The sequence below is a fragment of the Mustela putorius genome, unplaced genomic scaffold (assembly GCF_011764305.1).
Source record: "Mustela putorius furo isolate JIRA1106 unplaced genomic scaffold, ASM1176430v1.1 tig00003871_pilon_pilon_pilon, whole genome shotgun sequence".
NCBI lineage: Eukaryota > Metazoa > Chordata > Mammalia > Carnivora > Mustelidae > Mustela > Mustela putorius.
In genome coordinates, this window is record NW_025422023.1 from 6,420,039 (window position 1) to 6,443,818 (window position 23,780).

At 33.1% G+C, this 23,780-nt stretch overlaps 1 protein-coding gene across 8 annotated transcripts in view; it reads left to right on the forward strand.

Moving 5' to 3' along the window:
• The window catches only part of RAP1GDS1 (Rap1 GTPase-GDP dissociation stimulator 1), a 145,827-nt gene that overhangs the window by 89,350 nt on the left and 32,697 nt on the right, over nt 1-23,780 (forward strand). For 7 of the 8 annotated variants that reach the window (XM_004756025.2, XM_045067041.1, XM_004756023.2 and 4 more), the window contains 2 exons: nt 4,963-5,109; nt 19,299-19,427. In XM_004756025.2, the coding sequence (XP_004756082.1) occupies nt 4,963-5,109; nt 19,299-19,427 (276 nt within the window). The remainder of the gene's footprint in view (nt 1-4,962; nt 5,110-19,298; nt 19,428-23,780) is intronic. The other variant, XM_004756028.2, reaches the window with a different exon arrangement.

The following is a 23,780-nucleotide window of genomic DNA, read 5'->3' on the forward strand; positions in this document are numbered from 1 at the left end:
GTTTTCTGAGATGTGCATCATAGTCATCACCACAGTGACCACTCCTAATGTCACAAAGGATCCTTAACTTTGGCTAGTACATTTGAGCAAATGGATGCATAGGAAACCAAGATCCTTGTTACATAATCAGAGGGTGGGAGGAAACTAATATCAATTATGTATGTAGGCATAAGTTTTTAAATGGATTTTTTTTTTTAGAGAATTTTTTAAAAATTTTATTTATTCATTTGACACAGAGAGAGAGATCACATAGGCAGAGAGGCAGGCAGAAGGAGAGGGGGAAGCAGGCTCCCCACCAAGCAGAGAGCCTGATGCGAGGCTCGATCCCAGGACTTCAGGACCATGACCCGAGCTGAAGGCAGAGGCCCAACCCACTAAGCCACCCAGGCGCCCCTTTAAGTGGATTTTTAAATTTGTATTTCATACTGAGAATTTGAGAAGAAATATGAAAAAGGTGATGTTTAAATCACAAGTGGAAGCAGCATGTTAATCATAGACTTTTTAAATTGTAAAAAATTAATTTTAGATAAAATTTGCTATTGCAGATTATAGGCTGCTTTTACATCTAGTACCATTCTGCTTCCTCAGTTTTTTCAAATACTTGGACCTTATCTTCTCTTTTGGAAATCTGGTGATGATAGAAATGATTAAAAAAAGCAAACAACAGTTTATTTGCTCATGTTATTATAAAGCTTTTCTATAAAGCATGAATGTAAGAAAGTTCCAGAATTGCACCTAGTCGTATATTTACATAGGCTTGATAGGCACCTTTTACGAGCTACTTAGCTGTCTTTCCATTTTTTTCTTTCAAATTCTAACATCTGTGTATCTCTGCATTTATCTGTTTCTTTCTCTCCTTTTCTGCTTGAACTATTGTGGGTTGGGTTTTGTTTTTATTTTTGTTTTCCCATGTAATGCTATCTACACTCAATACCAGATTAATTGCCTTATTGAAAGTACAGTAAAGTAGACTGCCAGCAAAGACCTGGCTTTTGTATAGTCTGGAACAGGTTCAACCTTACCTACCAGATTTCCTAAATTTTAAAAATAAAATAATACCCAAGTAATAGTGGAGGGGTGAAGCAATGAACTCACATGCTGCTTCAGGGAGTGGACACTGGCTTTGGCAACCTGTTTGTCATTATGGAGAAAGTGGAGGTTATGCAAATTCAGTGAACCAAAAGTACCATCTGTGTATTATAAAGAATAGCCCAAACCTAGGAACAACCCAAGTAACACTCATTAGAAGAATAGGCCAGTAATTGAGATGGGTGCATACAATGAATATTATATATATATCAGGAAGCATGTAACAGAATGGATGAATTTCACAAATGTAATATTGAGTACAAGAAGGTAGGCACAAAAGAATAAATGCAATGTGATTACATTCAAAGAAAGTTCAAAAAACAGGCAAAGCTAAACTATTCCATAACCATATTGTGGTGGTGAAGATAAAAGCACATAAGTGATTTTCATTCTCATTCTCTCTCTCTCTCTCTCTCATACACACACACACACACACACACACACACACACTCACATTCATCCTTTAGTTGAATGATAATTTACCAAAATCTAAGTAGAGGCCCCATTTATTCAGGAAATACTAAGCGTCTACTATGTACTAGGTATTTGTTGCCCAGAACAGAGAGGGAGCCTAGTTGGGAAAACATACAAATAAATCTGAAATTAGAATACACTGTTACGGTTCACAGTGATTGTATTCAGTGGTTACTTTAGGTCTTTCCCTCAGCCTTACCATATACTTGTACCTGATAATGGAATATCAACTTGGTAACTTTTTTTGATAACATTTTTTTTTCTCATTTTTGAGACATAATAACCATGACTTACAAGTTTTATTGCTTCCTGGTTTTGGCTACTGAGGAGTAATGGAAGTGTAGTATCTCTTTAGATTTTTAGCTCTGCTCTTACCTACTGTGAAGAAATACCATATTTGTGCTAGAAACTTCCTTCATATGACAAGTCATCATTAGAGAATGTAGCAGGGCCTAGAGAGTTGGTGGGCTGCACTTTCACCAGTGTTTGGATAACTCACAATTATGGGAAATTAAAATATATTTCTGGAAGTGACAGTGCAGGATGCTTCACAAGTTAGGAGTTATTTATTATGAGAAGAGTTACAGTCAGCCTGTATTTCAGAAATAAAGTTTAGGATAAGGGAGCTTTTGTAAATTATTTTTAAGTGAACAGTAATAGTACTTATTTTAATATTGTAACATAAAACTACAGAGCTGCCTTTATTGTGGGAGAACAATTTATATGGACTTGTGCAATGACAGATGATCTAGTATGTATTGTAAATGATTCATAAGATACCTGTAAAGACATTCTTTCACTGGTTTTGGTAGAGTAATAGAACACAACATTGTCATTTATTCTTTTGCATCCTCTAATTCTTTAAAATATGTTGATAAATTATCTTTAACCGTATTTCCCTGGATGACTTGTCAAAGGTGATGTGAGGGGGGTGGGGAAGGAATTGCATAAACATTCCTATAGTGGTGGTGAATACCTTTTTAGCTTAGATTATCTATTATTATGTGTGCTTTATTTTTCTTCTCAGATTTGGTATAATGTAATTTCTAATACAGAGATTAAGTTTATGTTCTGTAACCTACTGATGATAATACATGAGTGAAAAGCTATGTTGTAAATAATCGAAACAGAGCAGGGACGGAGGAGGGAACTGAAGAAGGAAGGAAAGGAAAAGAAGAAAAACACTGTGGCTCTCAGACATAAATATGTGGTTTTCCTTCCAATTGCAGTTATATTCTTTTTTACTGCATTATTAAATTTGATGAACAGATTTGTTGGACAAATTTGTATTGAAATTTATTGCATTAGTGAATATTTTGAATATTGAATAGTTAACTTTATTTTTTTAAGTTTTATTCATTTATTAGAAAGAAAAAGAATGAGAACATGAGTTGCAGGGAGGGCTGAGGGAGAAGCAGACTCTCCATTGAGCAGGGAGCCTGAGACAGGGGCTCTATTCTAGGACACTGATATCATGACCTGAGCCAAAGGCAGACATTTAACTGACTGAGCCACCCAGGCACCCCAGATGGTTAACTGGTGTTAGGAAGCCAGCTTTGCTTTTAAAATTCACTACAAATAGGCTCCACAAAGTTTCTAAGTCTTAGTTTGCTAGGATATGAATTTAAGGCTTAGTTTAGCAGTTCTCTTAAGATTTCTAAGTCCTAAGCCTGTGTGATTTATATTTTGAAAGCCCATATTTAATCAGCAGTCTGAATCAAAGACTATTTAAGCTTCACATTTTAGGTATGGCATGTATTGTATATTTATATTATTTAAGGTCTGAACATTTAGATATATAATCATAATGTTCACTTTTCTCTGACATCATACCCATACAAATTGCCCAACAATTGAGATAATTTACATTTATGTTATTGGACAGTGAAACTTTGGATGTTAAATTTCAAAATGGGATATGACCAGTGTTCTTGACTGGCTTATCTGACTAGTTACTTTAACAGTTCGTAGTTTTCTGTGATCTCATTAGCTGGCGAGCATAGGTTCCCATTCTGCAACTGTATAACAACACAACAATGCTAAGTGGACAAAAATATGTTATTTCACTTTAGTATGGATTTCCTGAAAAATTTTCAAAGTTATCAAGCAAATATTTACGAGGCCATGCTATGTAAGGGTGTGTGTATGTATGTGTGTATACCATAAGAACTGATATATATTGTTTCATTGTCTAATATGATTCAGGAACAATTATAAAGATATGACCTTAGTTTCAGTTTTCTTATTAGAAAAATGAAAATCTTTCATTTACTTAGCGGTTATAATACCCTTGTGAGCCATTTCTTTTACTGACCTTTTGTACTATGCTTCTGTAGCTGCCTTGCCCAATATGGTGACCACAAGCCAGATTTGGCTATTAAACAATTGTGAATTATAGCTAGTCTGAATTAAAATGTGACTGTAAGTGTAAAGCACACTCAGATTTCAAAGATTTATCACAAAAAAAGACAGTTTAAAATATTGATTGCATGTTGGGATCATGTTTTATTGGACTTAATAAAATAGATTGTTAAATTTTTTACATGTTTTTGGTTTTTTTTTCATATGGCTACTAGTAAATTTAAATCACATATGTGGCTCATACTTAATGGCTGTCACATATCTTTTATATGAGGAAAGTCAGGTTTAGAAAGACAGATACTTTCTTTCATCTCTTTCCATTCCTACATTAAGGGGTTAGAAAGTTTTCTAAAGCTCTTTATATATTCCAATCATTAAATGACATCTCTTCTATATAATACTTATGTATACATAACAGAAGGTATATCTGGCCATCATTTTGACCACTGGTTGTAATGTTGAAGTACACTAGTATGTTCTAGAATGGAGGAAATAAGGAAAAATGAAACACAAAATAGCAAGAATTGAGAAAGGAGCATGTTTGTGGACTATAGTGATGCCATTAAAAGGATGCTTACTGTGATATAGAATTATTATGTGGGTTAGATGGTTTTCTTTGATAACAACTAACTTCGAAAAACACTGATAGATGGTTTCCAAGCTCAGGAAAAAAAAAAAATCTATAAAATATTAGTTCCTGGTTTTTTTCTCTTACACAATTTTAATTTGTGAAAGAGCAGGTGAAAATTTTCACATGTGATAGTCATACATTCCTAGGACACAGAGTTCTTTAAGCTCCTATGTGATGTCAGTGAGAATAAACTTTTTTCTCTGAATAAGTGATTGTCTCTTGTCCCCATCCCACCCCCATTTCCATGTTTACTTGTTTTGTTTTTCCAAAAAGACATTTAATGCCCAGCCTAGGTTTATTTTCTACTTACTCACTAAATAAGAAATAACATTGTTATGTTTTATATTTGAAATTGTAAGGTACATTTCTTTTTTCTTTTATTTTTAATTTAACTCTTTGTTTTACAGATGAGGGCAGAAGTGCAGTTGACCAAGCAGGTGGTGCACAGATTGTAATTGACCATTTAAGGTCACTGTGCAGTATAACAGATCCCGCCAATGAGAAGCTCTTGACTGTCTTTTGTGGCATGCTGATGAACTATAGCAATGAGAATGGTAAACAAAATTGAAAACTTGCTTTATCTCTGGGGGAAGATTAAAAATAATCATTACTATAGCACAGACCAAAAATATTCAGAAAAATTATGAGCAAAGAATTCATAAGTGACAAGTAAAATTAATAATTAGCCAACATTAAATCACAGTGTTTCAAAAATATAGAACGTTCTAATTTATTAACTGGGACACGTTTTTGAAGGGTTACCCATGTTAATACCCAAAACGAAAACAACATAATGGTATGCTATAATATTTTTCACACACAATTTCGAAATAAGCAGTATTAAAATAGTTTCATGTTTATTACTTTATATTAATACCAGGAGTAGCTTTAAAACACAGACACTATATTAGTAAAATTATTTTATCTAGATACTAGATTTACTTGTCAGAATAGAAAACAATCTTTTAATAAAATCTGGCATTAGAAAAATAAAGAGTAATTGTGGTTTCTGATTTTAGAAATTTAATAGAAGTTTCTTTTCTCTGTAAAACATTCTTAGAACTTGGCAACAAATGACATGTCAAAATTTTCAGATAACCTATATGGTTGTTAATTAAGTGAACATAAAAATGGTGATATGAAAGCTTCGCTATACTTTTAAATGTCACAAAAATTGTATCATCTTGTATGAATTACAGCATGTATTGAACACTCAAAAACTCTGATAGATTTCTGGGCTATAACACTCTTCAGATCTTTTTGTGGTTTGTTTTATAATGGCATCTTAAGCTTTAGTCTTTGACAGAGACCTATTTTACTTGCATATTGAACATGTAATATTATTCTTCATTTTCATGTGTTCTAGAAACCCAGGAAACTTTAGGCATATTTTTCATTTTTCACTTTTGGTAGTCATGAGTCCAAAGAAATATTCTCAATAATTAAAAAAAAAAAAAAGATAAACATTGATGATGAATGGCTACTGACATTGTCCTTGGTGTTAGTGACAAGCACAAACAGTGGGGACTGTAGCCCTTGTCCCATTGAACAGGGAGAGCCCCTACCCTCCTCTAGTCTATAGTTTCTGTATGGCAATTTGGCCAGCTACTTCCATATCTTTTCATTTGGAGATGGGGGTGTGGGGGGAGCTGCAAATGTAGCTTTTCATGTGATGTCTGATTTTTAAATGTTGGATTACATGCACTTTTTTAGCATGGTACAAGCTAAACTTAGAATGTGTTCTCCGGTCATATCCTATACAAAGGATACCTGTTTTTACACCTCTGAATTAAAATTTCCAATAATAGTAATAAATGGTTTTTAATTGACAAATGGCTAGCCATTTAAACTCAAGATAGTAACAAATTGTAGCCTTTATAGGGCCAGCTACCACTTTTTTTCTCCCCCGTAGTGGAATCACTTTTGAAGAAAAAATGTACAGTAGAAACAGAATGAGTCTGCATGATCCATAAAATGAATAGCTGGTTCTTAAATAATTGAAATTTGACCATTATGCACACATATCTGAATTGCATGAAGCAATCATTGGCCAGTTGCTTATGGTACTTTAGCTTCATTTGGGACATCTTGGACACCCATCTTCATTGGGTATTCATCTTGGACACCTGAAAAAGTGGGACAAGATGCTAAGTGGAAGAATGGTTTAGAAAGATAAATGAAAGAAACTAGCCATGAAGTTAGTAGAGCAGCTTTGGATATAAAAGGATTAGTCTTGTTATGGATTTACACTCGTTGTTTAGTTCAAAGATCTGCATAAAAGCATATCAAATGGCCAAATGGTCTTTAAAAATATCCCTCATTCTAATCCAAAGGAAACTGATTTCCTTTTGAGTCCCTACAGTAGGATATCACAATGTGTAGACATATGTGTATTGAGAAGGAAATGATTAACAACATGTAGAGTCCACAATTGAAATGTATAATGTATTTGTTTTGTTAAGGGTAGGCTTTTTTCCTGGCAAGTATTCCCAAAAATAACTTAAATATTTTGGAAACCCTGATTAACTTTCTCAGAACATTATCAGAGCAGAAATGTTTTTGTTCCATTATTGTAAACCTGTGATTTGAGTGAAGCTTTCAAAAGTTATTAGATAAAATAGAAGTCAAGTTATCTTCAGTTTTTTAAACAGGTGCCAAACATGTAACTGTCTTCTTTCCTCTGCTTGCATTTACATTTGTCTGTCATGGGGATCACAGTTTGTGAAGTGCTTCTTTTTCTCCCTAATACTCTTAAACTTAAATTATATTCTTTTCATTTTGCTTAATTATTGTATCTTTGTTGTTCTGTTGATTACTCTCTTCTTTAAAATGTGTGTTTAAAGATCTGCCTACTTAAATATTATGTCGTTGTGGCTAACTTTAGATCATTTGATACTGACTGTGTACCCCTAGATGAATCACTGAGGAAAAAAAATAGAGCTTTTTGAAATTCATGGGTCAGTTTTTATTGGCACGGAAAAATGAAGTTCCTTTTTTAAAAAATGTTTTAATTTTTTATAAACATATAATATATTTTTATCCTCAGGGGTTCCGGTCTGTGAATTGCCAGGTTTACACACTTCACAGCACTCACCATAGCACATACCCTCCCCAATGTCCATAACCCCACCCCCCTTCTCCCAACCTCCCTCCCCCCAGCAACCCTGTTTGTTTTGTGAGATTAAGAGTCACTTATGGTTTGTCTCCCTCCCAATCCCATCTTGTGAAGTTCCTTTTTATGTGTATTTACTATTGCATTTCAGTACATAAGCCTCTGCTGGTAACTGAGTAGAGAAGTTGAGTGATAAATTATTACTCTACCAGAAAAGTTAACGGTGTCCTTAGCCCCAAGAGCTTAAGCCTTGTTCATAGGGAGTTATTCCTTTAGCTTCACAGATTAATTTTTTTTAATCTAAAGATGCGAGAGTGCTGAAAATGGTCACAAAGATCTACCAACATAGTTTCTTTGATGATATTTTTAAATATTTATATTTATAATTTAAATTTATATTTATAATTTAAATTTTTAAATTTTTATATTAGTCCTAAAAGTAAATTGACACCAAACTGATACTTAAGATATCTTGATTCCTGTCCATCTGGTGGACAACTGTGAGCATATTCAATTTTTAAATCCATTAAGTAGAGAATAAAAAAAATTCCTAACCACATGTAAGACAGATAAATTATAAAAATATGTATGTGGTAAAGGTGTTTTTGTACCCTTTGATGAAACTGTATAAAACTCCAGGTTCATGAGTTTTAAAATCTTGAACCAGCTCAGGACAATACGCTGTTAAGCTATGAGCTGAATATATGCTTTTGTTTCCCCATTTGTGAAGCAATTAGAAATTTTTATACCCAAACTCGTAAGTGTAGAATATCTGAATAGAAAAAGTTATATATAATTGCTTAGCCAGAAAAGTTGTATCCATAATATTATATAAATAAAATCATGTTTAAATAGAATAAGAAAAACTTTTTTTTTTTTTTTTCAGTAAAACTCATTTAAAATTTATCCTTTTGGGGAAAATCATACCTGTTTTTCACATGGCATAAAAGCACTCTTCAATTCTGTGGCTCTCCAAAATAGTCTCAGTGTTTGACAGTTCTGGTTAGAGCAAAACATGTTGACAGTTTGATAGTCAGTTTGAGGAAATATGCAGAACTTCCTATATTTTCTTCATCTTTTTTTTACTTATCCTATAAACAAGAAACTCAATCCTATTATTATAGGTATTTTTATCTCATTAGTTTCTTGGGTATCTTTTTTTCTACCTTTGGTTACCCAATGCCAAAATATTGCAGCAAAGACTAAAACTTCTGTTCAGATTTATTTTCAAACATAACACCGTTTTAGCTTATAGTAGAAGTTTGGCAAATATTCATTGACTTCTGGATATTTAGTATTGTCTAAAAATTTTTTATTAACAAAATCAGTACTTGGAAGAAAAATGGGTTTTTGGAATATATTTTATTAATTTAGAAGCATTATAAATTTGCCCACTATGTTACTTGATATTCCCTATTCATGTTCATTGTAGTAGCAAAAAGTAGCATTGAAAATATCCTGATGGTGGTGAAAAATTTACTGTAGGTGATCCACAAACTTAAAAAAAAAAATCTGTGCATGTATACTTGAAAATTGATCACAGTTTGAATGGAAGCAAACCAGTAATCAAAAGCAAAGCACCGGAGTTATTTAATACCTTGTTCAGGAATCTGTTGATGGTCACCATTTTTGTTATCTTACCTATAATATGTAATAACCATGGTGACCGTGATTAATCATTAAATATCTCTTGGAAAACTCTGTAATTGAGAATTTAATTTTTTTCCTGAATATACCTATGCTAGAGACATAAAATATAGGGAAAAGTCTGTTATAATTCTTTTTCTTTTATTTTTCAAAGTCTGACTTTTTATTTTATTATATTTTGTAATCACCATGCAGTACATCGTTAATTTTTGATGTAATGTTCCATGATTCATTGTTTGCGTATAACACAGTTTTCCTTGCAGTCCATGCCCTCCTTAATACCCATCACAGGGGCCTACCAATCTCTTCACCCCCTCCCCTCTAAAACCCTCAGTTTGTTTCTTGTAGTCCACAGTCTCCCATGGTTCCTCTCCCCCTCTGATTTCCCCCTTTCATTTTACCCTTCCTTCTCCTAATGTCCTCCATGCTAGTCCTTATGTTCCTCAAATGAGTGAAACCATATGATAATTGTCTTTTTCTGCTTGACTTATTTCACCTAGCATATAATTCTTAAAATTATTGATGGTAAGCACTAAAGCAAGGACTAAAGTTACTTGTTGTACATAAGCTGTGCCATAAGACAGAAACAGAAGAAATAAAGGTGCCATCAAGGAAGGAAAAATTAGTTTCCTTCTCAAATGATTAACATAATATACACAGTTCATGACTGGCTTCTTTATATAAGCTGTATTGTATATATGTGAAATATGTATATATATGATAGCAGTTTAAAAAATATGTATATTGGATATTTGGATTTCAGTTTGAGGATATATATGTGTATACATGTGATCTATATTTAATTGTATATGTATATATGCTTTTTCAAATAGAGCTGATTTTTCTCTAATATCTTAATAGTTCCCTGTTACCGAAAAACTAATTTCTCGTGGCTCCTAAAATCTCTCTGGGATACTCTAATAATAATTCTCACATTTATTTGCTGTACAGACTCATGATAAGTGAACTGTGTTTGAAGGGAGGCGCTCTCTGTGTTCTAGGAAATCGAGCACAAATGCATGGGTATATTACTGGAGTGTAACAATTGAATTTAAGTATTCAGTCCAGTATATAAATTCATTTGTTTAAAATAGGCCTGTAAAGTATTTTCTCTCTAACATAAAGATTACTTGATATGTAATTAATGTAATTAACTGTAACTACATTACAATTAATGTAATTAATTATATCTGCTACCTTCATTTCAACCAATAGCAACAATTTCACAATTTTAATCTTAGTATTAATCATTTTCCTGGTAACTTCAGTCTAGTCACTGGCTTAGTTTTACTTCCTACTTAAAATAGAAAGAATGGAAGTTAATAAGGAATAATCCTGATTAAAAACTAAAAAGCACTTTGGCCTGAGCTACTCGTTTATTTTTAAGTTTATTACAGGTGAGAAAGAATACTTCCTAGATATTAGATGTTTAGAAAATGATTTGATTTGCGTAAGTGAGGAACTGTTTCCATAGTTTATTTACTATGGGTACAAGCTAATTAATAATTATACATAATTCCTAAATACTAAAAAATGTTTACCTAACTTTAAGGTAAAAAAAATCAAAATACAAAATTTTATCTTTGTAACTTATTGTCTTTTCCCCATATTAATTTGCCAGTATACCATTTCAGTGTATTTTCTGTTTATTCCCCACCCCCTTGTTTATAAAGGCCAGGGAGATGTGCTTTTAAGTTTGCATCTTTTGAAGTCCAGTATGTCAAATTAAAATACTCTGTGTTAAACAGATTGTACTATAAGACTTTTATGGTCATTTAGGCTTTAAAAAAATAGATGGTATAATTCTTTATTTACCATTTTCTCTTTGTAAAAAATTTCTGAATTTTTACTGTTTGTCTAACAGAGCATTCTTACTTACTCAGCCAGGTTGAGCTCAAGAAGTTCTGCTACAGGGGCGCCTGGGTTGCTCAGTGGGTTAAGCCTCTGCCTTGGGCTCAAGTCATGATCTCAGGGTCCTGGGATCAAGTTCCCACATCCGGCTCTCTGCTCAGCAGGGAGCTTGCTTCCCTTCCTCTCTCTCTGCCTGCCTCTCTGCTTACTTGTGATCTCTCTCTGTCAAATGAATAAATTAAAAAAAAACAAAAAAGTTCTGCTACAAATATCATTTTAAAGAAATTGTTTTACTGAAAGACAGAACAGTTAGTTGTTCTTGTGCCTCCTGCTAATTCAGTCTATTAAATTTGGATTAGCTTAGATTTTCATCATAGTCCTTCTAAAAAATTACTATAATAATGCTCTTACTTAATGGATAAGCTAAGAATTTGTTTTTTAGTAGAAGTATACAAAACGCACATTCAGTTTAATTCCACATGGTCAAGTAGTGGCATTAATGTTTAGCTTTGACCATTATAGAATGAACTTCTGAATGTAAGATCTGAAATTTTATTATAAAAAATGAAATTATTGTTACAGTTTTTTCATTAATGATTTAAGGTTTGGCTTTATATTACAGAAATACTACTTAGCAATTTTAGCTTCCTAGATTTTCTTATAATCATAATGGTGCATTTAGCATTGTGATACTAAGTAGATACCAAATTATAACTAAAGGCAGTAGTGTAACAGATATGTTTGGGGTTCCTCATTCACTAACGTGTTTTTCTTTATTTGATTTATGTCTGGATTGAAGATATTTAATCATAGATGTTATTGAAGATTATTTTCGAGATTTGCCTCATAGTGAAAATTTGAGTTGGCAGGGTTGGCTTTCTGACTTTAATTCATCATCACAAGATATAAAGAATTCTCAATTTGCACTTCTTTTGAAAAGATTCATGGCCTGAACAAAATTAAGTAACTAAAAATTAAAAACAGCTCCTAACATTTATTTTATGTTGTAAATTCTAAAGATAGTAGGAAATCTGACCTCGGTTATTCTGCCTTGATTTAATTTTTTTACATTTGCATAGTTCACCATTATTAGTTATTGCCACATTTTAAATACTGCAGTATAAATATATATTTATATTTCAACTAAATGACAGAATTTCAGCATATGAAGCACATAGGGAAATTTTCTCTATATATGGAATGCTTACCTGTATTTAAAAATGAATATTTAGGGGCACCTAGGTGGCTCAGTTGGTTAAGCTGCTGCCTTGGGCTCAGGTCATAATCCCACGGTCTTGGGATCAAGCCCCACATCAGGTTCCCTGCTCAGAGGAGAGCCTGCTTCTCCCTCTTATGCTATTGCTCTGCCTACTTGTGCTTTCTCTCTGTCTCTGTGTCAAATAAATAAAATCTTTTTTTAAAAATAAAAAATAGGGACGCCTGGGTGGCTCAGTTAGTTAAGCAGCTGCCTTCGGCTCAGGTCATGATCCCAGCGTCCTGGGATCCAGTCCCACATCGGGCTCCTTGCTCAGCAGGGAGCCTGCTTCTCCCTCTGCCTCTGCCTGCCATTCTGTCTGCCTGTGCTCTCTCTCTCCCCCCCTCTCTCTCTCTCTCTGATAAATAAATAAAATCTTAAAAAAAAAAAAAGAATTTCTATTAAAAAATAAATAAATAATAAAAAATAAAAATGAATATTTAGGTAGTAACAGTAAAAGTGAAAGACTAGGCCTTGTTTTATACTGTTTTTATACTGTTTCTATATTGAAACATGATGGTATCAAGCCCATGTTTGTTGACTGTGTATATGTTTGTAGGAAATACCACTGAAGTAAGTATTCAGATGTTTGGCCTTCCAGGAGCTAAGGCTAAAGCCAGAGGCAAATAATGGATTTGGGCCACGTATCAGTCCATTTTCAATGTGGACTGCTTAAAATAGCCATTCAGAGAGAAACTCAAGGCAGAGAAGTATCATACATAAAATCACTCATATAGAAATTAGTAATACTGCTTTCTAACTACAAGTAAAATCCAGTTAAGACAAAATTGCCTGTATTTTGTTAAATGAAAAATTTTTAAGTAAATACTGCTTGAAAATGGGGATTGGCCAGAAATCTCTTGGTTATGTAGATGTATCTTTTAACATAGCTGTGTATTGTGAAGAACATCTGTTTAATATTAAAGTGTAAAAACTTAATAATAGTAATGCTTCAGTGTAACTAGTAATATTTGGGGTTTTTTTAAGCCAGTAAATCCTTCTGTAAAACAAATAATTCTTGTTTTTAAACATAATCTGTTTGTAAGATATACATGTGGTGGTATAAATTAACCTGGCAATGAGCTTAATTTGCTATACAAAACTATAGACTTAAGTTTACACCTCCTATGGATATGGCCTTCCTTTCGGCAATGCCATTTGAGAGCAGAGACAGATATATTTCTCCCACTAAGAGCTGCTTAAGCAACAGCTGGCAGTAGTTCTCTTAAAAGAAAGCAAAAAAGTTTTGATCTTTAAAAGACAGTCTTTCTGAGATGAAAGTATAGCGTTTCCTTTAATCGTAGTAGACTTATCTGTAGAAATTTCCTTGGTACCAGTACGCATTAGACAAGAGTTGATCTGTAGTAATAATTTGACGTGAAGGGAGTCCACGTGGAGGAGAAATTATCTACTATGTTAAGACATAATCACTCTACGTGTCATTGGATTGAGAACAGTATATGTGTAGGTCACTTAAGAATAATAAAAAACACTTTTCCTTTCTCTTGTGATTTTGCTTTGGGGTTTTGTTTTTACTATTATTTTATGTCATACTCACTTGTTTTTTCATTATTTCTAAAACATACAAAAGGGAGATTTTGCTCTTATAGAGTCTTATTTTCAGAATCTAGGAAAAAAGTTTGAATTCTTTTATATTTTTTATTTAACTGTTAGAAAACAATTGGGTAGATGTATTGTTTTAAACCTCTAGTATTCTCAGTGCTAATGAATTTTTATTTTATTTTTTCACTGAAATACTATTCGTCATTGAAATGTATAACCTGGGGCTAAAACTATAGGGATAACCTGGGTATAGAACATATAATGCATATTTTGATTTAAAGATGGCTTTTAAAATAATTGTAAACATTTTTCCTTTTATATGCTCATTATTAGGTTTAGAATAAAAGTTCTCCACTTTCCTCCATTTTTCTCCATCAGCCAACAAAAAGATATTAAGTAATAAGTAATTGAAAACTGTACCTGCATATGTGGATGTGCAAAGTTTTTAACGTCAAATCATCCTCTTGATAGCTGTAAAGTCAGCTTACTTTTCATTATTTCCCCACAACTTGTCTGAACTTAACATTTCTATTCACTGTTTTATGTCATTTTAAATTTTTGTATTCTTTTTTGGAAATATATATATCATTAGTCAGGGGCAATTTTCTTCAGTCTTTGTTATGCCCAAATGGTTTTTATCTAATTTGTATTATAAGTCAACAAGATTTATATTTTTCTGTGTTTATTGTGTCAGCTGTGTATAATTTACTTGATTATAGATTTTTTTATGCAAGCCTGTAAATAGTAATATTGTACTTCTTTACTATGAATAGTATACTATATATACATACTGATGTAGAAACTATGTATTTTGAATTGTATATGTTTTATTTTGACAAAGTTTCATCATTAAGTCCTAATTAACTGATAAGCTTAATAATCTTACTGTCTGTAAGTGCCTTTTCTTATGAATAAGGTAAACATGTGTTGCAGTCTTCTTTTGGAACTTATTCTTTATAATACGGATCAACATAACTTCAGTTGAGTTACTGGGATTCTTTTCTGGACCTATAATCTATCTATACCAATGTTTTAAACATTAAACTTAAAACTCAGGGGGAAAAAGGTTCTTCAACTTAAGATCTTCTCTCCAGATCTCCATTCTTTGGAGTTTCCATGAGTGTGACCTGAAGAACTTGGAACCATTGAAATTCAAATGTAGGTAGGTAAGTGTTCACACCAGCGCATGCGTTGATTGCCTTATATCTCTTTGTATATGCATCTGTATTGCACCCCCTCAGTGCCTTTCTTCCTCTTCCTCCCCATAGATCATGTAGGGCCCGTGTCATCTTGATATTTTGTAATTCTGTATTTTGGTCAGTATTTGTCTGTGATGTGTGTCAGGAGCAATCTTTAAAAGTCTTCAGACATTTATGACATTGTGCTGTCTAAAGACTGTCTTTCACACATAAGTGTTTGCTATGTACAAGCCTGGGTTGCATTTTGTGAATTGTGTTTGTTGAGTTCTGATAAACTTTCCCCTGGAGTTGCTGGTTGGTATTCATTGAAGGATGCAAAAATTCTCAGTCCTGCTCTGTTACACTTTTTCAATTCTAGAGAATGTGAACTATTTCTGGTTCTAAGAATGTCTTCCAGTTAGTTTTTGATTCAAAAGTCATACTCCTGATACCATTCATAATATCATGAGAGTGTCACCTATCATCCTTTGAAGTCCATTTACAAGCTTTCTTTGGGCAATGAGAAAAGGTGATTAAACTTAATCATTTGCTTCCAGCAATAAGAATTCATACCAGTTTATTTCACACAAACTGGACCCCTACTTAACCCCACGCCTCCAAAAAAAAAAAAACACAAAAACAAACGTGGATAACATACTAAATTGTAACTGAAATAGGCAAACAGACCCAACCATGGAGTATTCTCTAGGCTTAAGTAGTGTTTCTACTCAAATAAGCAAACTAAGATGTTCAAGTTCTTAATGTAATTTTGCTCGTAATATCCGAACACCAAAATCTGGGGTTCCTACCATGCTTTTAATTTTTATTTCTTTTCCTGTTATTTCATCTGCCAAGCACATCACTGAATTTCAGAATCTTTATTCCATGTTCTGTTTTGTTTCATTTTCCATCTCCTGTAAAAGCTAGGTAATCCTTTGGCAGTGGTTCTTAAACTTTTGGTCTCAGGACTCTTTAGACACTTAAAAATTCTTGAAGACCCTATAGAATTTTTGTTTATAAATACAGGCTATACCTATCAATATTTACCATGCTAGAAATTAAAATGGAGACAATTTTAAAAATTACTTAATACTGCATTTAAAAATAATAACTGACATTGCCACGTGTTTTTGTGAAAAATAACTTTTCAAAATTAAAAATACAGCTGGGGTGCCTGACTGGCTCCATCTGTAGAGCATGTGACTCTTGATCTCAGGGTTATGAGTTCAAGCCCCATGTTGGATATGGAGCCTACTTGAGAAAAAAATAATAGCAAAAGTAAAAAAACTGCTGAGAAGAACAGCATTTATTTTACTGTGAATATGTAGTGGGGAAGAACATGATGACCACCAACAGAATTCAGTGCCACTGACTAGGTTCATAATAAAGCCCCAGCAGTTTCACCCACCACTGTTTCTGCACCATTGTGCGAATATCAATACATTGAAAAAGGCATAGATAATCTTGGTATTTTTATGAAAGTAGTTTTGATTTTGTGATCCTCTGAAAGGGTTTTGGGGACCCCATTTTGAGAACCATGTTCTAGGATGCCTGCTTATCTTGAAATGAAAATTTGTATCAGTCTGTTTAAGTAAAGTTTTTTCCTCATCTGGGCCTTCATTATCCAGGAGAATGACTTGCCTACAATTGGTATGAACAGATTTTAGAGTTATTTGAGTGTAATTTTTGTTTTAGTTAGCCTCACAGGAGTGGATATAAAAGAAAGCACCCAAGTAGTCAAAAATGAGTATGCCCATTGGATGACTATATAATTTTTCTCTTTACTTGTGTGTGGTATGTGTGTTGTATGTGAGTATACAATTAATTTGGCTCCTGGGTAGCTTTAAAACACATTTTGCCAAAGCAAAGTGATTTTCATAAATTAGGGTGATTCACACCTACTGACTGCCATTGGGCTATGCTTCTTTTTCTCCTGATCTACCACAATTTCAAATATTACTGCTTCAATTTGTATGCCAAAGATTTTATGAAACTATGCAACATTTCCTCTGTTTTTTTGTCCCTCATTTCCCTGGAACCAAAATTCGTAATACCTTAAAAGCAGTTCAGTAAAGTGGTAGAGATGCCAAGTTAGGAGAATATGAAGAACATCATCCTCTAAGTGGTATTATTCTCCTGTTGAGTTATCCCCTTCATAAAATTTGTTAGTTCTCTGATGTCCCTGGACTGTTGGATGTTTATACTTGGTACCAACAGTACTGAGGGGGTGTGTGATGCTTACATATATGCAGACATATAGTGGAGTTTGACTCACACTCAATGCATGCGCTAGTGCTCACGCTTACATACCTGAAACTTAATGATTCAGCAGTTCTGCAGTATTTGAAGAGGTAGTCAAAATGAGTAAATAAATAAATGAAAGTTAAAAATACTGCTAAAGAACAAAGATCTGCAAAGGGATCCAATACTAAAGAACTTCACTGGTAAGTAATCGAAATAATTTCTGACTTGGAAAGCTTATTGGTGCATGATCATTATTAATACTGTAACCATAATACAAGTATTCTGCTGATAAAACACATAACACTATACCTTATAACCTAAGTAATTTGCTTATAAGATAATACAGATATTGTGAATCATCACTTGCTGAATTGTATAGTAAGAAGAAATACGTAACATTAAAGGCATAAGAACAAATGATTTAGTTGAATATACTCTTTTATTCTTTCTCTTTTTAGATTTCATAATTCCATTGCAAAATTTGAAATTGTTTTAGACTATTTGAACTCTAAATGTAAACTTCCCTTTTTCCCAGGACTGTTTTCTTGTTTTGGTAATAGGCCCTCCACAATTGAACCAGATAGTATGCGTAATTACCCACTCATCAGTTTTCAGGGTGATAAGCTCTGTTGGCTGTCCCTTCATACTTTACTCTAAAAGCAGGAAAAATTGACTTGAAAGACCAACAGGCATATAATCGACTGGCATGTGAGGCAACTCAACCCGCCTTCTTGTTCTTATCTGATTATCACCCAACCACCTCCTTATCAGTTGGTTAAGAACTGGAAAGAGTGATGAAGAGATTAGTAGGCAGATTGTTAAGGGATGCTTACTCTAAGGAAAATGTGTTTGTAATAAACAGGATTTTTATCTTTAGATTCCCAATAGGTAACTAAAAAAGAATTTGGAAAAAATTGTTAGCTTGAAAATGGCATATAATTTTTAAAAGAAACAGAATTTTGAAAGCATTCTGTATCTTTGGATGAAAATTATTAATAGTTCTAGTGTTTTGCATAGGCATATGAATGTTTATATCTTTCTTAGCTTATTGTAAGAGGCAGAACTTTTGATTTTCATTTGGCTTATTTACCTTCAGCTTTGCTACAGGTATTCTGCCATAATTTGTTTATGAAGAGCTATTGTGGAAATCCCAGGCCTGTTAAGTACTTTAAAACTAATTAGTTTTCTTAGAAAATGAAGACAAGCAGTGATGATAAAGTGTATTGATCTCATTTTCTTCACCTCAAGCCAAATTTTCCTTTCTTTACTATGATGCTTGTCACTGTTATTAAATCTTCAAAAAGAAAAATATTTTAAATAACACATTTTTTCCTTATAAAACGACTTTCCTTCCTAGCAGTCATCGAAGAACATTCTGCTACAAATAAAATGATTTTTGTATATTATATATATTTTTCATTCTTTATTATAAAGCAACTTTTAAGGGATTCTAAGATTCTGTCTTCTCTTGGCCTTTGTTAACTGTTTTTTCTCTGCTTTTTGTATACTCTGCTTTCCTACAATACAGTATAATACAAATATTATTTTGTCTAACCTTTTCACATAATGATCAGTGGTAATGTTTAATTATTTATATATTTTTAAAGCTTACTCAACAAAGGTATAAGACCCTGTTTTTTTTTAAATTTATGTTTTGACATATTATTTGAGTTCTGTTTTTTTTATATTTCTTTTAATCATTGAAAAGATTCAAAACTCAACTCTTGTGAACTAATGTTTTAAGATTTTTCAGACAGTTGTATGGATGGACTTAATCATGTTTTACTATAATTGAAAATGGTATTGATCTTGCAATAGGGAGAATAAGAGGTGCTTTCTTCTTACTAATGTCCGTTTGATACATAAACACTTTTGTTTGTTTGTTTTTTACAGATTCCCTTCAAGCTCAGCTTATCAATATGGGTGTTATACCTACCTTAGTGAAATTATTGGGCATCCATTGCCAAAATGCAGCTCTTACAGAAATGTGTCTTGTTGCATTTGGCAACTTAGCGGAACTTGGTAAGTCCTAGTCATGAACCACAAATGTAATTAACTTTATTAATGTACTTATAATAAGTTTTCCTCTAGATGTTAACAACCTGGAGATCCATTTAGATTATATTATTTTTTGAAGCAATGCCAGTACTTGCTTCATTGTTTAAAAAAAAAGTAGGTCCAATTATATCTTAGATTATATTGTTTATAATTGGAGGTCCTTTGCTTCCCTCATTGTTTTATTTATCAAGGTTTGAAGTTTCCATTTGTATATTATTTAATAGAGTTGAATATTTAAAATGATTTCCACTTGACTTTAGTATTTTTACATGAGAGATGGTCTTGAAATCAAGTATTGTTTTTCCAGGACAAAAATAAGTATTGTTAATTTATTGCATTTTATATAAATTGTTTATCAGGTAAAAAGGAACCTAACAGACTAAGGGTTCTCCCACTTTTAGAAAATCCCTAAAAATGATAGAGGACTTTTTCATAATATATTTGTAGCAGCATTAGAAAAAAATATTAGAAATCCTTGAAAATCAGAAGGCAGACAGAAACAGACCAATACTGGAAACACAGCCCGGTCACAACAGAGAAGAGGACTGATGCCACCAGCATCCTTGTTTCTTTTTTCTCTGTTTTGTTTTTCTCTGTATCATTAATAGTACTCTCTTCTTTCTGATCTTCCTTCCTGTGATTCTTATAAAGTTAGAATGCCTGGTCTGAATCTACCCCACAACCATGTTCATAATAAATTTTGTATAATGGAGACAGTGAAACCAAATGATGTTTCGTCATAACTAAATATAATAGCTAAAACAAACAAATTAATTCTGTTAATTATACCCACTTTATAAATAAATAAATAAAAGCACCAGGACTCTGACCTGGTATATCAAGTTCTGACCTAAATATCAAGTTCCATACATTTGTATTACACGCTTCTGAATATGACATATTAGTATATGCTAAAGTTATTTTTAGTCAAATTTATTAATAAAAATGTTAAACAAATTTTTGCGGTTTTGCTCACAAAAGATACAAAGGCAAAATATAGAATAAGTATAATCTATTACAGAATTGGGGACAAAAAAAGGAAGTGTACTTCTGTCTTTTTGTTTGCTTTGAGTCCTAGTTTTTTTTTTGTTTTCTTTGAGTCCTAGTTTATAGGACTTCCTTTTTATTTGGCTCCAAAATCTTTTATAATGAAAATTCCTGCTTAATATATTAGGATTTAGTGTATAGAAGTGTTAGAATAAAAACTTGTATTTAATTTCACTTCTTTCTAGAAACTAAAACTACAGTAAAGGGATACTTTTATAAAGACTTAAATCCACAAGGAGAGGGGAAGAGAAAAAAGGGAGAGGAGATGACACAAAAGTATTTTAGGACCTGGGAAGAAAGACAAACAATAAATAATTTAGCAAAACTTTTGATGTATAGTTCCTAGATTAAAAAGCCAAGAAGTAACCAATTTGTTCTTTGGAATCTTCAGAAGGATCAGAATTTGGTGTTATTAAAATATCATTCCCTTTCCTTACTTTACTTCTTTTTTATTTTATTTTACCCAAAATATGTTTATTGAGATAGTTTCCCACGCATCTGATTCAGGGTGCTTTAGTGCTCCTTTGCATCTTTCTTTTTTTAAAAAAAATATTTTATTTATTTATTTGACAGACAAAGATCTCAGGTAGGTGGAGAGGCAGGCAGAGAGAGAGGAGCAAGCAGGCTCTCGAGCAGAGAGCCCAGTGCAGGGCTCGATCCCAGGACCCTGGGGTCATGACCTGAGCCAAAGGCAGAGGCTTTCACCCACTGAGCTATGCAGGTGCCCCTCGCATCTTTCTTTAAAACTTGCTTTTCCTGCTATAGGCTGGCAGAGGACAGTGGAGGCCCCAACCCACAAAACTACCCCTTGCACATGGCCAAAGACGTGATTTTATAGCATCCTGGGCCCTTGACATCCATGAAGTAGGGGTTGAGGCTCTGCATAAAACATTTCTTGTGCTTCCCCTTCTCTTCCAGGACAAGTGGAAGAGGTCCTTCGTAAGGGGCGTGTTCTCATGGGGTGTTCACTACTACCAGAAAGCCCCTTTCCACACTTCATAGTAACTACCCCTTCCCATGTAAACAAAGGTTGTATATATTCTTTAGAAAGGCTGCAAACAGAAAACTTATAGTCTGGGGACATCAGACTAACTTGAAGTAACAGGTACCAGAGTACCATTCCAAAAATAGTTTAAGTGAAAATACTGAGAACCCCAATGTTATTATCCCATTTGTTCTGTAGAACGTCAAGATATTTATACAAAAAGGCCATTGGACTGCCCTTACAGATAATCTTGTAGTTCAGAAGACTGCTTATGCTCATAGCTCCTAATTGGTTTTTAAATCCCAATTTCTTCTTTTTTTTTTTAATCATGATGAATATACTCTAATCCTCCTTCCCCTATTTCCCACATCCCCCAACCCACCTCCCCTCTGATAACCATTAGCTTGTTCTCTATAGTTAAGAGTCTGTTTCTTGGTTTGTCTCTCTTTTTTCTTTTTTTCCCTGTTCCTTGGTTTTGTTTCTTAAATTCCACATATGAGTGAGATTGTGTGGGATTTGACTTTCTCTGACTGACTGACTGCATTTAGCATAATACTCTCTAATTCCATCCATATCATTGCAAAGACAACAAGGCAAGATTTCATTCCCTTTTATGACTGAATAATATTGTTGTAAATATATACCATTTGCTCTTTATCCATTCATCTATTGATAGAAACTTGGGCTTTTCCCCTAGTTTGGCTATTATAAATAAGGCTGCAGTAAACATAGGGGTGAATGTATCCTTCTGAGTTAGTGTTTCTGTGTTTTGGGGGTAAATACCCAGTAGTGTGATTCCTGAATTGTAGGGTAGTTCTGTGTTTAATTTTTTTGAGGAAGCTCCATACTGGTTTTCACAATGGTTGCACCAATTTGCATTCCCACAAATAATGCAAGAGTGTTCCCCTTTCTCTGTATCCTCACCAATACTTCTTGTGTTTTCAATTTTAGCCTTTCTGATAGGTGTAAGGCAGTATCTTATTATAGTTTTGATTTGCATTTCTTGAGCATCTTATTATGTGTCTGTTAGCCATCTGTATGTCTTTTTTGGAGAAATACGTGTTTGGGTCTTCTTCCAATTTTTAATTGGATTATTTGTCTTGAGTATTACGTTGTATTGTTCTTTTTATATTATAGATACTAACCCTACATTGGATATTATTTCCTCCTTTGTCAAAGATCAATTGACCATATAATTGTGGGTTTATTTCTGGGTTTTCTGTTCTATTCCATTGATCTGTGTGTCTGTTTTTATGCTAGTACCATACTGTTTTAAATATTACCGCTTTGCAATATAACTTGAAGTCTGAGATTTTGATACCTCTAGTTTTTATTTTTCAAGATTGCTTTGGCTATTCAAGGTCTTCTGTGATTCCATAAAAATTTTAAGATTGTTCTAGTTCCATGAAAAAATACTTTTGATGTTTTGATAGGGATTGCATTAAACCTGTAGGTTGCTTTGGGTAATATAGACATTTTAACAGTATTTGTTTTTCTAACCCATGAGCATGGAATGTTTTTCCATTTCTTGAATTGTCTGGAATTTCTTTCATCAGTGTTTTATAGTTTTCAGGATACAGGTCCTTCACCTCTTTAATTAAGTTTATGCCTAGATATTCTATTTTTGATAATCATAAATGGGATTATTTTCTTGATTTTACTTTCTCCTGCTTCATTATTAGCGTATAGTAATACAACAGATTTCTGTACATTGATCTTGTATTCTCCTACTTTACTGAATTCATTTATCAGTTCTAGTAGTTTTTTGGTGGAGTCTTTAGGGATTTCTGTGTATAATATAATGTCATCTGCAAATACTAAGAGTTTTATGTCTTCCTTACCAATTTGGTTGCCTTTTATTGTTTTATGCTGTCTAATTGCTGTGGCTAGGACTTCCAGTACTGTGTTGAGTAGAAAGAAGTCTCAAGAGTGGTATCCTTGACTTTTTCCTGACCTTAGGAGAAAAGCTTTCAGTTTTGCAACCATTGAGTATAGTGTTGGCTGTGGGTGTTTCATATAAGGCCTTTATTATGTTGAGATAGATTCCTTCTAGAGCTACTTTGTTGAGGGTTTTTAAAATGATTGGATGTCTTTCTTTGTCAAATGCTTTTTCTGCTTCTATTAAAGTGATATGGTTTTTATCCTTTTATTAATGTGATGTATCACATTGATTGTTTTGAAAATATTGAACCACAGTTGCATCCCAGGAAAAACTCATTTGATTCTGGTGTATGAGTTTTTTAATGTATTGTTGAATTCAGTTTGTTAATATTTTGTTGATGATT